The 14,848-nt window shown below is 40.9% G+C and overlaps 1 protein-coding gene across 1 annotated transcript in view; it reads left to right on the forward strand.

Moving 5' to 3' along the window:
- The first annotated feature begins 966 nt into the window (after positions 1 to 966).
- LOC127416001 (disks large-associated protein 2) overlaps positions 967 to 14,848 on the forward strand; it is a 34,693-nt gene continuing 20,811 nt past the window's right edge. The window contains exons 1-3 of the mRNA XM_051655077.1: positions 967 to 1,096; positions 2,872 to 3,233; positions 13,472 to 13,557. Coding sequence (XP_051511037.1) covers positions 967 to 1,096; positions 2,872 to 3,233; positions 13,472 to 13,557 — 578 coding nt within the window. The remainder of the gene's footprint in view (positions 1,097 to 2,871; positions 3,234 to 13,471; positions 13,558 to 14,848) is intronic.

The raw sequence follows: 14,848 nt of genomic DNA on the forward strand, positions 1-14,848 counted from the left end.
ATGAGCAAAAATAATGTCAAGATGTTAAAAAATGTTTATCCACAGCTTTTATGGGTGAAAACTGCACTGACCTGAATTGAAAATGTAAAAAAATAAATAAGTCGGAATGTTGAAATTTTTTGAAAATGACCTAGTTAAAAGATCTTCCAGCTTTCTTTACAGAGAGTTTGCAGAGATGAGTAATTGCTCTGGGAGTTTCCTTTCAAGTCTGTCACTTCTACACTGCGTTAGTTGCTGATGCTATGGGGAGCTCCTCCCAGGAGTGACGATCTCTGAAGCCCTTTACAATCACTACAGTTAATTGGCAGAGGGTGTTTGGCACTCCGGCCCTAATGCGTGCATCATCTCAGGCATATAATCCAGAGTATTTCATCATATATTTCTTCTAAAGGGACGCGATAACAACTGTCCTACTCTGGATGCCCAAATCTCTGCTAAGTTGTCGATACTGAACCTCTTAACAGCGAGTGGATTATTTTCTACTTCCCTGTTGTGCTCTGACAAACAAGAGTATCCTTTATCACTTTCACATTTGATTTGCTGTTGATTTGTAGTTTGTTTTACTTTGTACACCAAGCATGTAAAAGAGCCGTTTGTCTAACGTCATCTTTTTTAAGATGACATTTCACAAATGTTTTCCACCCTGCAAGTGTTGTGTTCTATTTCCGAAAGGCACGAGCACTGTATTGAAACCCCACTGTTTCACTGAGCAACTGCTCTTCAAGAACGAGTGACGTTCAACTTGCAGTAAACAGAAGCAAACTCTTGTGTCTTCTGGCCCGTTACACAGATGCATGACTTGGTCTTCTTGGCATTTCCAGTTAGGTGCAGAACACGGCCGAGCACCATTGCGGTGCAGGGAGCGCTAGTTTTGCGCCCTCGAGGATGCCACATCATGCAAGTTGACTAGGTCACCAACCTCTTCTAGTGACATGCCACTGTCTAGCTGTGCCAGCTATTCAAAGAATGACTACTTTCTATCAGACAGGTGTTGCATTCAGCCAATTGGCCAGACGCAAGGGTGTGACCACGGACCCTTCCAATACGGGCTGGGGAGCCCTTTGCGACAGTCATCCAGCCTTTGGCACCTGGGCAGGTGTGCGGTTAGCTTGGCACATCAATCGCCGAGAGCTGCTGGCATTTTGGCTTTCATGTCCAAACAGTCAGTCGTGAAGGGCTTTCACATATTGATCTGACAGACAATACAGCAGTAGTAGCATACATTAATCACCAGGTGGGTGTGAAGTTGTGTTCAGTGCTGAGCTTGGTGCACCAGCTTTTCCTCTGGTGCCAGAGGCATCTCCTATCGATACGTGCAATGCACATCCCTCGTCGCCAGAACAGTGGAGTAGATCTGCTCTCGTGTCAGGGCGTCAGCCAGGGGGACTGGAGACTGCACCCTCAGACTGTTCCGAGGATTTGGGAGGCATTCAGGGAAGTCAAAATGGAGTTTTTAGCTCACTTATACAACCGTATATTTTATCTTTGGAGCTACTTTACTCTTCAGTATGAATAATATGTCTCTCTCCCACTTTTTTATCTTTGGTCTGTGAATCATTCAGCAGTTTTATAACAGTGTGCTATTTGCAGCCCATACATTTTATTGGCACATTAATATGTAGATGACTGTTTTGGACTTTTACATTTTTTTTTTATTTTTTTATTTTATTATTATTATTATTAGTTTTTTTTACATTTAACCACCATAAGATGCTATTTTTGTCATGTACTGACAAATACAAGCATCCAACAGGTACTACAGAATCACACAGTAACAGGTTTTTGATATCCTATCAAGGTGCTTTGTATAAAGGATATATCATATTTGAGGGATGTTTGATTCTTTCAAGGCATAATTTCCTTAAAAGAGTCAAGGTGGATCAGCGTGAGGGCACAAGTCTCCAAACTGTAATTGAACAAGAGAGATATTTTAAAACACTGAATGTAGTAAACACTTCACATTGCTTAATGTACTAAAACAAAGATCAAGGAGAACCATTATCTCAAACATTACTTGTAATAAACATTATCTACTGCTAAAATGAAGCTGTAATTCATGGAGATTTTTTTTTTTTTTTTTTTTTACACGTTACAAACAAGTGTTTTCTTCCCCATAGAAGCCTGTTATAGGAAACAGATTAACATTACTTAATGTACCAAAGCAACAACCTGGGAACACAATATTTCTCTATATGTAATAGGCCTATTGACTTTTAAAGCCACTTTTTTGTAACACCTATTCAATGGCTTACACGTTTGCCACAATAATGCAGTATATTTCAATCTGAACATCTGAATTATATAATTATTTGAATTAATATGTATTATTTATATTTTAATATTTGTATTTGGGGAACTTTCTCATCAAATATTCATACTGTATATGCAATAATTGTGATTATTTCGGTTAATTAATAGGCATGTCATGTGATTAATTTGAATAAACATTTTGATCAATTGACAGCCCTAATAAAAATATTGTCTTCTTCCTTGGATTGCAGGGCTGTTGTTTTGAAAGTACATAGTGTTTATGACAAAGATGTATGAGAAAATTGGTTCTCCCTGGTCATTGTTGATCGTCCTGAAGAAGGTTGTTGAGCTCTTAATAATATCTAAGTCATTAACAATCATCACTGAATATGATTTTCCAACAACTTTTTCACTATGCAAGATTTCTTGAAACATCATGCCATTTTAAAGGATTTATCCTGGCAGCTTGAAATGTTCTCATGCTGAAGTTTTTGTTCAAATTAAATTCTCTCTCTACATCTCTAAAATATGTAGGCTAATCTCTCTGTGCCTGTCACATCTGCTCCTGAAAACGCAAATTTTCCCTTAAATCTAACTTATCGTTCATCTGTTCCTTTATAGCAGAAGTGACATACACACCTGGATATAAGAAGACTCCTCCACCTGTTCCATCTCGTTCCACCACTAAGCCTCTGATTTCCGTAACAGCACAGAGCAGCACAGAGTCAATGCAGGATGCTTACCAAGAGGGCCGGCTGTCGCGCACAGGGCTTGGGGCACCGGACAGTCTTGGCCGGGTTCTTTACATCTCCCCTGACAGCCTGGACAGTGCTAAGGCTGTGACTCTAGCAATGGAGACTCCCGGGTCCAAGCGACTCACATCCGCAGGGAGCTATAGCTCTGTGCAGACGTGTGATAAGGCCATTCTGGTGTCCAAAGCAGAGGAATACCTCAAGACTCCACGCTCTTCCATCGGTATACAGGTGAACATTCATATTTTTAGGCTGTTTTTGAATTGTGTCAGAGATCTTAGCGGTCCCCATCTTCTTTTTTAACTTGTCAAAATCATTATATAAACATCAACACATCAACCCTTCTCAACGAATATTACATACTAAAATTAGGGCTGTCAATTTAAGCCATTTATTTAGTGTGATTAATTAGTTAGTGTGATTCATTATAAAAATTATAATAATATATTAATTATATTTATAAATTTTAAAAAATATAAAAGAAGAAAATACACAATTAATCTTGCCTAATGACCCGTATGTAAATTCCATAATAAAAGGAAGTATTTTCCATTTACGAGCTGTGTCTGCAGGGGGCAGTCTGCATGCCGCAACAAACCTCATAAAAAGCACAGCCACAGAAAGAGAAGTCTGCCATCATGAAGGACGTATCAATTCTCAAAATGCACTGCGAGGAGGCAAAAACCGAGGACGGAAGAAGCTTACTGAGGACGCTTGAATGAGGAAACACGGGAGCTTCCTATGTGGAAAACTTTTTGGTCAAATCACCTGATGCGCGCATAAATTCTTCTCCCCCTTTAGATCTGACACAACAGTTTTAATTGATGCTTCACCTTTGCAGTTTAAATAAATCATAATTGGCACATATCTCAAAAGTGCATCTTGAATTATTTGAATTTATTATGAATATATTAATAGATAAAGTTTCAATAACATAACGTCAAGCATGCCATGGTAATACAGTTGCGCAAAAATGATCTCTGAAAAGAAGTAAGAAAAGGAAATGAGGACCCACAAATTCAGAAATGAGGAGCACCCAGGATGTGTTCTTGACAGCTAGATGAAATACAACAGAATGTAGCGATCTCGAGATATGATTTTCAAAGTTTGATAAACTAAAAACTAAAAAACTAAACTAAACTTTCGTCTGACTGATGTACATAGACAACAATCGCAAATTGTGCAGACAGAACACAAGTAGAACCATGAGAACAGGATAGACTGATGAACTCGATTAGAAAATGGATTGCTTCCGAATGTAGGGTTGTGTTTAATGATATGGGAATAAAACAAAATAAATAAAACAGTATATTGACTTCTAAAGCCACTTTTTGTATCTGTTCAATGCTTTACTCACCTTTCTCAATAATGCAATATATTTCAATCTAAATTATTATATTTATTTTATTTATATTATAATTATTTGAATTAGATTTATTTAGATTTATTTATTTTTATTTTCGGGCCTTGCTCAGCAAATATTGAAATGCAATATAAATAATAAATAATAATAATAATAATAGTAAAATAATAAATAATCTGCATGTCATGTAATTAATTTGAATAAAAATCTTAATCGACTGAATTAAGATTATTAGGATTAATTTAATTAATAAATAAGAATTAAGGACGATTAAAACATATTAAAAACTCCACCTTCTAAATTTAGTTACAGAGTTCTTTTGTACCATTTTTACATACTGCCGCATTTTCTGTCCAAGAACTGCCTACTTAGACAAGAAAAGTCATCTGATTGACAAGTTAAACGTTCAATCACAGTTGTTCCTACGAACTGTATAGGGGCAGGTTTATTTGACATAGATTATACCAATATGTACAATGAAACAGTGCAATACAGAAAATATGTGCAGACTATTTCAACAAAGCAGAATATACAGCTCTGCTCATGGATAACAACTAAGTGCCTTTAAACAAAAGATCTAACTTCACCAACCTTAGCAAATCCAGTGAGTTCATCCTCAAAAGAGTTCTTTGTTTCAACCCTGTACCTGACATACAGTTAAAAGCTTATGTGCCCTTACTCATTGAAGCTGCACTGGTGAACTGGCATGCTTCACTTGAATTTAAAGGAATAGTTCACCCAAAAAAGAAAATTCTCTCATTATTCACTTACCCTGATGCCTTCCCAGTTGTGCATGACTGTGTTTCTTCAGCAGAACACAAATTAAATTTTTTTGAAAAATGGTGCAGCTCTTTATGTCCTTATAATGTACTCTAAGTAAATGGGTGCCATCAGGCTGCTGGCTATTTGACGGTCCAAAAGGCATATTTAGGCACCATAAATGTAGTCCACACGACTCCAGTCAATCAATTAATGTCTCCAGCCTACACTGCATGAAAAGAGCTGTATCTATTCTTTTTTTTTTCTTCTTCTTTTTTTTTCACCCAATTTTGAATGCCCAATTCCCAATGCACTTTTAAGTCCTTGTGGTTGAGTAGTGATTCGCCTCAATCCGGGTGGTGGAGGACGAATCCCAGCTGCCTCTGCGTCTGAGATTGTCAAACTGTGCATGTTATCATGTGGCTTGTTCAGCGTGTTGCCACAGAGGCATAACGCGTTTGGAGGCTTCACGCCACCCACCGCGGCATCCACGCCCAACTCACCATGTGCCCCACCGAGAACGAACCACATTATAGTGACAACGAGGAGGTTACCCCATGTGACTCTACCCTCCCTAGCAACAGGGCCAATTTGGTTGCTTAGGAGAACTGGCTGGAGTCACTCAGCACGCCCTGGGATTCAAACTAGCGAACTCCAGGGGTGGTAGCCAGCGTCTTTTACCACTGAGCTACCCAGGCCCCCTCATGTTTTCTTTTTAATACAGATATTTAAACCCAGTTATTGTCTCAGCATTTATATTGTGTCAACATTGATTAAAGGCCTGTAATATGAGGCATAAGCTAAATGCTGACTGGGGTTTGGGTGGGCTACATTTTAAGTTTAACCAATAAAATTACAGCCAATGCATGCAGTGGCCCAATACATATCAAGATTTAGGTATGTGCTAAATAAATTGTAACCAATAAAATTACAGCCAATGTATACAGTGATCCAATAGCTGTCAAGATTTAGGGGTAGGTTAAGTTTAAGGGAAGCCAATTCAGTTTGAGATAAATGACTGTAGAGGTTGGGGTGTGGTTGAGCTTTCGCCTGGAGAGAGAGAGAGAGCAGTAAGGGTTCACACCTGAGAGCACTCTTGATAATTAACAGCTTTATCTCGTTGCAGTAATGCTGGGGAGAGCTTTAAAGAGAAAGAGAACAGCAGAGGCGGAAAGAGAGAGAGAGAGACTGGCACGTATGTTCTGTGTGTGTTGATGTGTTAATGTGTTTGGGAAGACTGCTGAAAAGCAGTATTTATCCATTGAGTGTGAAAATAAAACCCATCGTTTGAGTTTAAGTTTCCGTCCTCCACTTCCTCCTTGACAACATATAAAGAACCTTGTTACACTGGTGCCTAAACCTGGGATTTTTGGAGGAAGTGCACGCTGATATGGAGTCCTCACCACTGGTCGGAGTCATCCAATCCCTCGCCAACATACAGCATACCCACGTCAAGCAGAGGACCGGCAGGCGATCCGGAGTTTAATACGCCAGGAGAAAGCTCTGACCACGTCCCCGGACACAGCCGCCACAGGTCGCTCTCATGAAAATGGGGGCAGAAGATGAACTCGAGGCATTTCCAGACCTGATTGAAAAGACTGTTGAGATCTGGAAGTGGCCGTGTGCCCAGTGGGCAGCCAGGCTCCTTCCACTGTTGTCTGGGGAAGCTCAACTCGCAGACAAACATCTGCCAGTGGCTAATCTCCTGGTGTATGATGACCTCAAAAAGACCATCTTGCAGTGGGTTGGCCACAGCCCCAAACAACACCGGCAACAGTTTAGCTTGCTGAAGCTTGACAAGCACGGCCGCCCGTTTGCATTTGCTCAACAGCTCCGTGATGCCTGTCAGAAATGGCTGTTGGTTGAGTACCGTGACGCATAGGAAGTTGTCATTCTAGTGGTGCTGGACCAGTTCATCTGTTGTCTGCCGAAAGGAAAGGCAGAGTGGGTCCAGTGCCACAACCTGGCATCACTGGAGGAGGCCGTCCAACTGGCTGAGAACCATATATCGGTGTACCGAAGGGAAGAAGATCCCACACACCTTTGCTCTCACTCTCTCTCTCACTCTCCCTCTCGCTCTGTCCCGGAAAAGGGGAATTACCCCTCAGAAGCCGGCAGCCCTGCTCCGGGGGTCTGCTAGACCACCACTAACCCCTTTCTCTATGCTCTCCCCCCAGGTTGTGGAACCTGCCGCCACGAGTGCAGGTGTAATGTCTGGGCTGGCCTGCCAGAGACCCAGGAACCCTGGGCAATTCCGGGACCAATGTCCAGTAATGGAGCTGGAAATGTTGGTCCTGGTTCCTGATTTGCCGGAGCATACAAAATACCTGTGAGTATTAAGGGGGATACATATCAAGCATTGGTGGATTCTGGTTGTAATCAAACCACAATTCACCAATGTTTGATTCAAAACAAGGCACTGGGCACAAAAAGGAGGGTAAAGGTAAGGTGTATGCATGGGGATGTTCATTATTATCCTTTGGGTGCACTTTGCCTAATCTTAGGTATGAATGGGCTGGCATTTACTGCTTTATTGAGGGGAAATTGTGTGGATAGGTCCTGTAACAAAGTGTCTTGGTGTGTGGTTTGCGATTCACTGGCTGGGGAGGTGGAGCTGGGGCCATCTATGTCAGCTCCACGTCAGAATGATGTAAGGGAGGGGGAAGTGCCGGCTTTCCCAACCCTTAGAGGATTCCCTGCAGGGGATTTCCCTCTGGAGCAGACGTGAGACGAGACCCTTAGGCATGCCTTTGATCAGGTGAAAGTGATTGATGGTCAATGCCTCCAGCCAGACATTGCACTCACATATCCGTATTTTGCAATCATTAAGGATCGGTTGTATCGAATGACACAGGACACTCAGACAAAGGAAAATACAACCCAGTTGTTAGTACCAAAGAGCTGTCAGGAAATGTTATTCCAGGCGGCTTATTATAATCCGATAGCTGGACACTTGGGACAGGGAAAAATACTGAACCGTATAATGGCTCGTGGGGATGTGGGGATGTGTGCAGGTGGTGTGCAGCATACCGTGAATGTCAGCTGGTGAATCCTCCGGCCACCCCAAAAGAGCCATTGTGCTCTCTACCACTAATCGAAGTCCCTTTTGAAAGAATTGGCATGGACATCGTCGGGCTATTAGAATGGACAGCACGCGGGAATCGCTTTGTATTAGTTCTGGTGGACTATGCAACGTGATATCCGGAAGCAGTGCCTCTGCACAACATCTCAGCACATAGTGTTACGGAGGCACTTTTCAAAATAATCTCCCAAATGGGGATTCTGAAAGAAATTCTCACTGATCAAGGCACTATATTTGTCACGTACACTACACGAACTGTAATTCGCACCAGTGTTTAGTGGGACGATTTAATAAAACCCTGAAACAATTATTCGTAAGTTTGTGCACGAGGATGCTAGTAATTGGGATAAGTGGCTCAAACCCCTGTTATTCACAGTTCGAGAGGTTCCCCAAGCCTCCACAGGGTTTCCCCATTCGAGCTGCTGTATGGGCATCGGCCATGCAGCGTGCTCGACGTCATGTGGGAAGCTTGGGAGGAGGGACCTTCAAACAATCAAAATGAAATAAAGTATTTTCTTGATCTTAGAGCAAAACTCCACACTTTGGGTCAACTAACACGGGAGAATTTGATCCAAGCTCAAGAACGTCAAACCCGACTGTATGAGAGGGGAGCTCGTCTACGGGAATTTGCACCAGGAGACAAAGTGCTTATTTTACTCCCAACGTTGAGCTCCAAATTACTCGTCAAGTGGCAAGGACCCTTTGAGGTCACACAACGAGTGGGAGATCTTGATTATGAGGTAAAACAAAGATATAGGGGTGATATATACCATCTCAACCTCCTGAAATTATGGAGGGAGGCGGTCCCTGTGAAGTTGGAAACAGTTGTTCCGGAGAGGGCAGAGCTCAGACCAAAGGTGAACTTAAAAGTCAATCATGTCACCCCGGTCACTTGTGGGGACAACCTCTCACCATCTCAAGTTACAGAGGTTGCCAAGTTGCAGAAAGAATTTGCAGACATGTTCTCACCTCTACCTGGTTGCACAAACCTCATACATCACCACATCGAGACTACGCCCAGGATAGTGGTACATAGTTGTCCCTACTGACTTTCCGAGCACAAGAAAAAGTAGTTCTGGAATAATTAGATCCAATGCTCGATATGGGAGTAATAGAAGAATCCCACAGTAATTGGTCCAGACTGGTCCTTCTTGTCCCTAAGAGACACGGGTCAGTGCGGTTCTGTGTGGATTATAGGAAAGTCAATGCAGTGTCTAAATTTGACACATACCCAGTGCCTCGTATTGATAAGTTGCTCAATTGGGTGTGTACAGCTTGCTTTTACTCGACACTGGATTTGAAAAAGGGTTGTTGGCAGATCCCCTTTATGCTGATGTCCCGTGAAAAAAACGGCCTTCTCCACACCGTTTGGCTTACACCAATTCGTGACCCTTCAATTCGGTTTGTTCGAGTCCCCGGCTACATTTCAGCGCCTTATGGACAGAGTCCTCAGACAACACTCTTCTTACGCCGCTGCCTATCTGGATGACATCATTATATACAGTAATTATATATATAGAATGTGAGCTCCAGACCCAGTCCAGTGGACGGAGCAGTGTCAACAGGCATTTTCACAGGTAAAAGCTGCACTTTGCGGCGGACCGCTTTTACATGCACGTAATTTCTCTCTCCCATTTGTTTTACAGACAGATACTTTGGACAGGGGGCTGGGGATGGTGCTCTTGCAGGTAGTGGAGGAGGAGTGACTGGTGCTGTACCTTAGTCGCAAGCTATCGCTGAGAAAGACTAAGTACAGCACCATTGAGAAGGAATGTCTGGCCATCAAATGGGCTGTTCTTATTCTCCGATACTGTCTCCGATACTGGGCGGGCCTTCACCCTCTGTTCTGACCAAGCACCACTCCAGTGGCTCCACCGCATGAATGATACTAATGCATGGATCACCCGTTGGTATCTGGCTTTACAGCCTTTAAAGTTCAAGGTGGTCCACAGACCGGGGGCGCAGATGGCTGTTGCTGACTTTCTCTCCAGAAATTGGAGTGGGGGATAGCCCGGATGGCTCCCTGGCCTGAGTCAGGTAGTGGGGGTATGTGGAGGTTGGGTCGTGGTTGAGTGTTCCCCTAGAGAGAGAGAGAGTGGTAAGTGTTCACACCTGAGAGCACTCTTGATGAATAACAGCTGGATCTTGTTGCAGAAATGCTGGGGAGAGCTATAAAGAGGGAGAGAACAGCAGAGGTGGAGAGAGAGAGACACACACATGTCCTATGTGTCGACATGTTAATGTGTTTGGGAAGACTGTGCTGAAAAGCAGTATTTATCTATTGAGTGTGAAAATAAAACCCATCGTTTGAGTTGAAGTTCCCATCCTCCACTTCCTCTTTGACAACATATAGAGAACCTTGTTACAATGACCTATAAGGGTGACCATTTTATCGTAAAAAATGCGACTCAGGTGTGAAAATGTCCCCTGACAGAGAACTTAAGAGGAATACTTAGCATGGCAAAAAAATGGCCATAACATGTAAGGAATCATCAGTCACTAACATCCGAAACGGTATATAATCAGGTGCATACGGAGCTGTGGAATTTGACACTACCGGCCAGTACTTTTCCGAACATGTTCAAAATTCAGCGGTTTCTACGGGAGTCTACTGGTTTGTATACTGCTCTTTTCATGCAGTGTACGTTGGTGTAAGAAACAAATCGATAATTAAAAAGTTTTTTACTTTAAATCATTGCTTCAGCCCAGCACTGTATTGTTGTTTGAAAAGACCTAAATCTCGCGTGAACGCATCATAGCGCTTATGTCACTGATGCGTTGACTGCTGGCAGGAAGCGATTGTTTAAAGTTTATAAAGTTTTAATTATCTATTTGTTTCTTACACCAACCTATTGATTTGCTTCAGAAGACATTAATTGATCGCCTGGTGTCGTGTGGATTACTTTCATGCTGTGTAAATGTGCCTTTTGGACCGTCAAATAGCCAGCAGCCTGATGGCACCTGTTTACTTAAATTATAAGGACCTACAGAGCTTCAACATTTTTCTAAAAATCTTAATTTGTGTTCTGCTGAAGAAAGACAGTCATACACATCTGGGATGGCATCAGGGTAAGTGAATAATGAGAGAATTTACATTTTTGGGTGAACTATTCTTTTTATCATCAATAAACTACTGCTGTTAATGTTACTTAAAAAAATACTGTATTTAAAATTGTATTTAATTATATTTGCAGAACTTTGTATTTTACAAAGGTAAAGAGATTATTATAGTAACTCACATGTATTGTGTGTTTACAGCTTTCTGATGGAAAATCAATTTTGTATCACAGATGAAATGTTATTTTTTTATTAAAAAGAATGTGACCCTCCAAGTTATTTGTTTTCTAACAGAGGGTCCCTTATGGCAGGGGTGTCCACACTTTTTCTATTGGGGGCCAAATGCAGAAAAAACAAAAAGGTGTTTGCAGGCTGCATTGCTCTATTAATTAAAAAAAGGGCTAGATGCTACTAGATTGCAACTATACATCATCTACAGTATATACAGTATTGTGTGTTTAATATTATTAATCACACTTCGAGCACTATGGTATGCATGTGCAGGCCCTACATGTTAATAAAGGATATGCAATTTCACTTACAGAGAACACTGATGAATAGTGTTGTGACTTACATGAACTAATATACTCACTTATTCACACTTGTATCTTTTTGACATACATTCAGTGTCACTGCAGTGCACATCTAGAGCTGCTACTGAGCAGTTTTGGGTGTGACCGATAACAATAATCAGAATCAGATTAGATTTTCCTGTTATGCAGTGAAACAAGGAATTACTCTTTTTTTCAAGGAATAACTTATTTTTCAGTAATGCAATTATAGTGTCTATTCTGTTGTTACTTGCATTACAAATATGATTTTAATTTGATCAAAATGATTGTGTTCCTATTTATTTTGTTGATGCACATGTGGAAGCTGAGCGTATTAAGCGCTGTCAACTATGTCCTCACTCTCAAGTAGTGCTGGGAAGCCAATGAATCATTTGTCTTGTTTCAATAATTATAATTAAAAATACTAATAAAAATGAACTAATCCATTACATTTGATTTTGCATTCCAGCACTACAAAGGACATTCTGAGAGTGTGTGATCGGCTTGCACGTCTCGATACGCGCTCAATAAACTCAGTGTGGCCGCATGTGCTGCACAATGACAGCTCTACTTAGTTGTATGATGGGTGGTATCAGGACATTTTAACGAGAACAAGTACATGAGCAAATTATCTTTGCTCTGATACCAATTTACCTGACACCAGTCCTTTAACAAATGCATCATTCTTTTTGCATGGAGCTTCATCCATGGAAATCTGGAGTATTGTCAAACTCCTGTTCAGCCAGTGGATGAAGCTGGTGGTGACTGCAAAGAGAGCGCACTAGTGGAGACAATCAATTGACTGCGAAGTGTGGCTGTACGTGATAGCGACATCAAGGGTCAAGAATATGAATTTCATATAATTTCTCAATAGCAGGTCAAATCCTGTTCTGTTCCTAAAATCTCTTATGGGCCGCATCAGAGCAGTCAGCGGGCTAGACTCTCCTGCATTATGGGGACTCTTGTGGGGGTCCGGAGTCCTCGAATTTGAACTGTGATTATGGGATATTTTCATACAAATACCTTCAGTTGGTCTTTACCTTATTGTAAACCAAATGCCTTTGAGTCTCACCTGAAATCCAAAAATAGCCAGCAGCATTCAGACAGTGAGTCACCCACCCAGAAAGTGCACACAATAGCCAGATTCTGTGGCAGAGAAGATGAGATTGCAGATTAACCCTGAACAAAAAAGATTAATGATGCTACCTCTCGCTGAGGGCCTGGCCATTCACCCAGCAGCCAGCCAAAGCACACTGCTGTCCATATGAAGAAAATATTACATTGATAAAATAATGGATCATTAACACTCGAATGCAAATCCAAGGAAGGCTTGAATGACTTATTTTGCTAAATTTAACACTCTCCGTAGTAAGTGCACTATAAGTTGCTCTGAATTGGAAAGTATGTATGAAATTACTTATCTTTAGGGAAGTATGTGTGCCTCGAAGCTGTTATTTTCTCATCTGGGTCTGTGTTAATTTGGTCATGCCATCTCATAGCACATTGTATTACCAGGCAGTATTGTATCATATAAAAATTATTGCCTTGCCTTACTGTACAATATCTCTTTACTGCACCGGTTCTCTGGTTTAAATGCTCTGTTATACATTTTGCACTCAACTTATACTTCTTTTAATTTCTTGCTTGTATTCTTCAGGTGGAAGCGGCCATAGATTCTGAGACAGATAGTAAAGGTCTCCCACAGTATCAGTCCGTGGGTGTCCAAGTAGAGGACGAGAAGCGGTAAGTTTGCTGAGCTATTATACACAGGATTGGTTGAAAGGATAGTTAAATCCAGTGCAGGACTAAACAAGGTTATTCTCAACTCCTATACTGATTGTCCATTATTTAATTAGTTACATAGTAACACTACATAGTAACACTTTGCAGTAGGTTGTATTCATTAACATTAGTCAACATGAATTAAATGAATATTCCAGGTTCAATACAAGTTAAGCTCAGTCGACATAATTTGTGGCATAATGTTGATCACCACAAAAATTCATTTATACTTGCCCCACATTGTCTTTAAAAAAGCAAAAACCTGGGTTACAGTGAGGCACTTACAATGGAAGTGAATGGGTGCCAATTTTTGAACGTTAAAATACTCATTTTTTCAAATGTGTAGCCACAAGACATAAACAATATGCATGTAAACATAATTCTAGTGTGATAAAATCGCTTACTAACCTTTTCTGTGTAAAGTTATAGCCAATGTTTCAACTTTGTTGCCATGATGATGTAATCTCAACAAACCCTAAAACTCTAAAATGACCTTAAAAATTACCGATATAGCTGAAGAAAAAACACAAATTATCACTAAAATTTCACAAGTGTCGACATAATATTTTTCCGTTTATCTCTAGTGCGTAAACTCTATGTCGATACTTCAAATGTCGCGAAAAACTGGTTTGGAAACACTTTTTGTCGAGAAAATAGGCATTAACGCAAAAATATAGTGTCACATGACAGAATTTACCCCAATTGTTAGCCTGTGTTAATCATGGTGACAAGGTATATATCCTTGAAAGCCAATTTATTATGCATGAAGCATTACTCGCACTGTAATGGATTGGTCTTAACAGCATAACTGCACAGATCCGATGCTGCAAACACATCTGCATCATGACACTTCCAGGAGTGCCAACACAAATACAGTACTGTGCAAAAGTCTTAGGCACATAAGATGTTTCACAAAAGCATTTGTCTTAAGATGGTTATTTATATCTTCAGCTTTAGTGTGTCAATAGGAAATGTAAATGTTAGGCTCCCAAACATTACTTTTGCAAATAGAAAAGATTAGAATAGAAGAACAGGGAGCCCTGCAACAGATGTCATGGCCCCCACAAAGCCCATCACTGAACATCGAGTCAGTCTGAGATTACATAAAGAGACAGAAGCAGTTGAGACAGTCTAAATAGATAGAAGAACTATGGCGAGTTCTCCAAGAAACTTGGAACATCCTATCTGCCAACAACCAAGAAAAACTGTGTCCAGGTGTACCTGGGAGAACTGGTGCTGTTTTAAAGGCAAA

Source organism: Myxocyprinus asiaticus, chromosome 25, assembly GCF_019703515.2.
Source record: "Myxocyprinus asiaticus isolate MX2 ecotype Aquarium Trade chromosome 25, UBuf_Myxa_2, whole genome shotgun sequence".
NCBI classification, from domain to species: Eukaryota; Metazoa; Chordata; class Actinopteri; order Cypriniformes; family Catostomidae; genus Myxocyprinus; species Myxocyprinus asiaticus.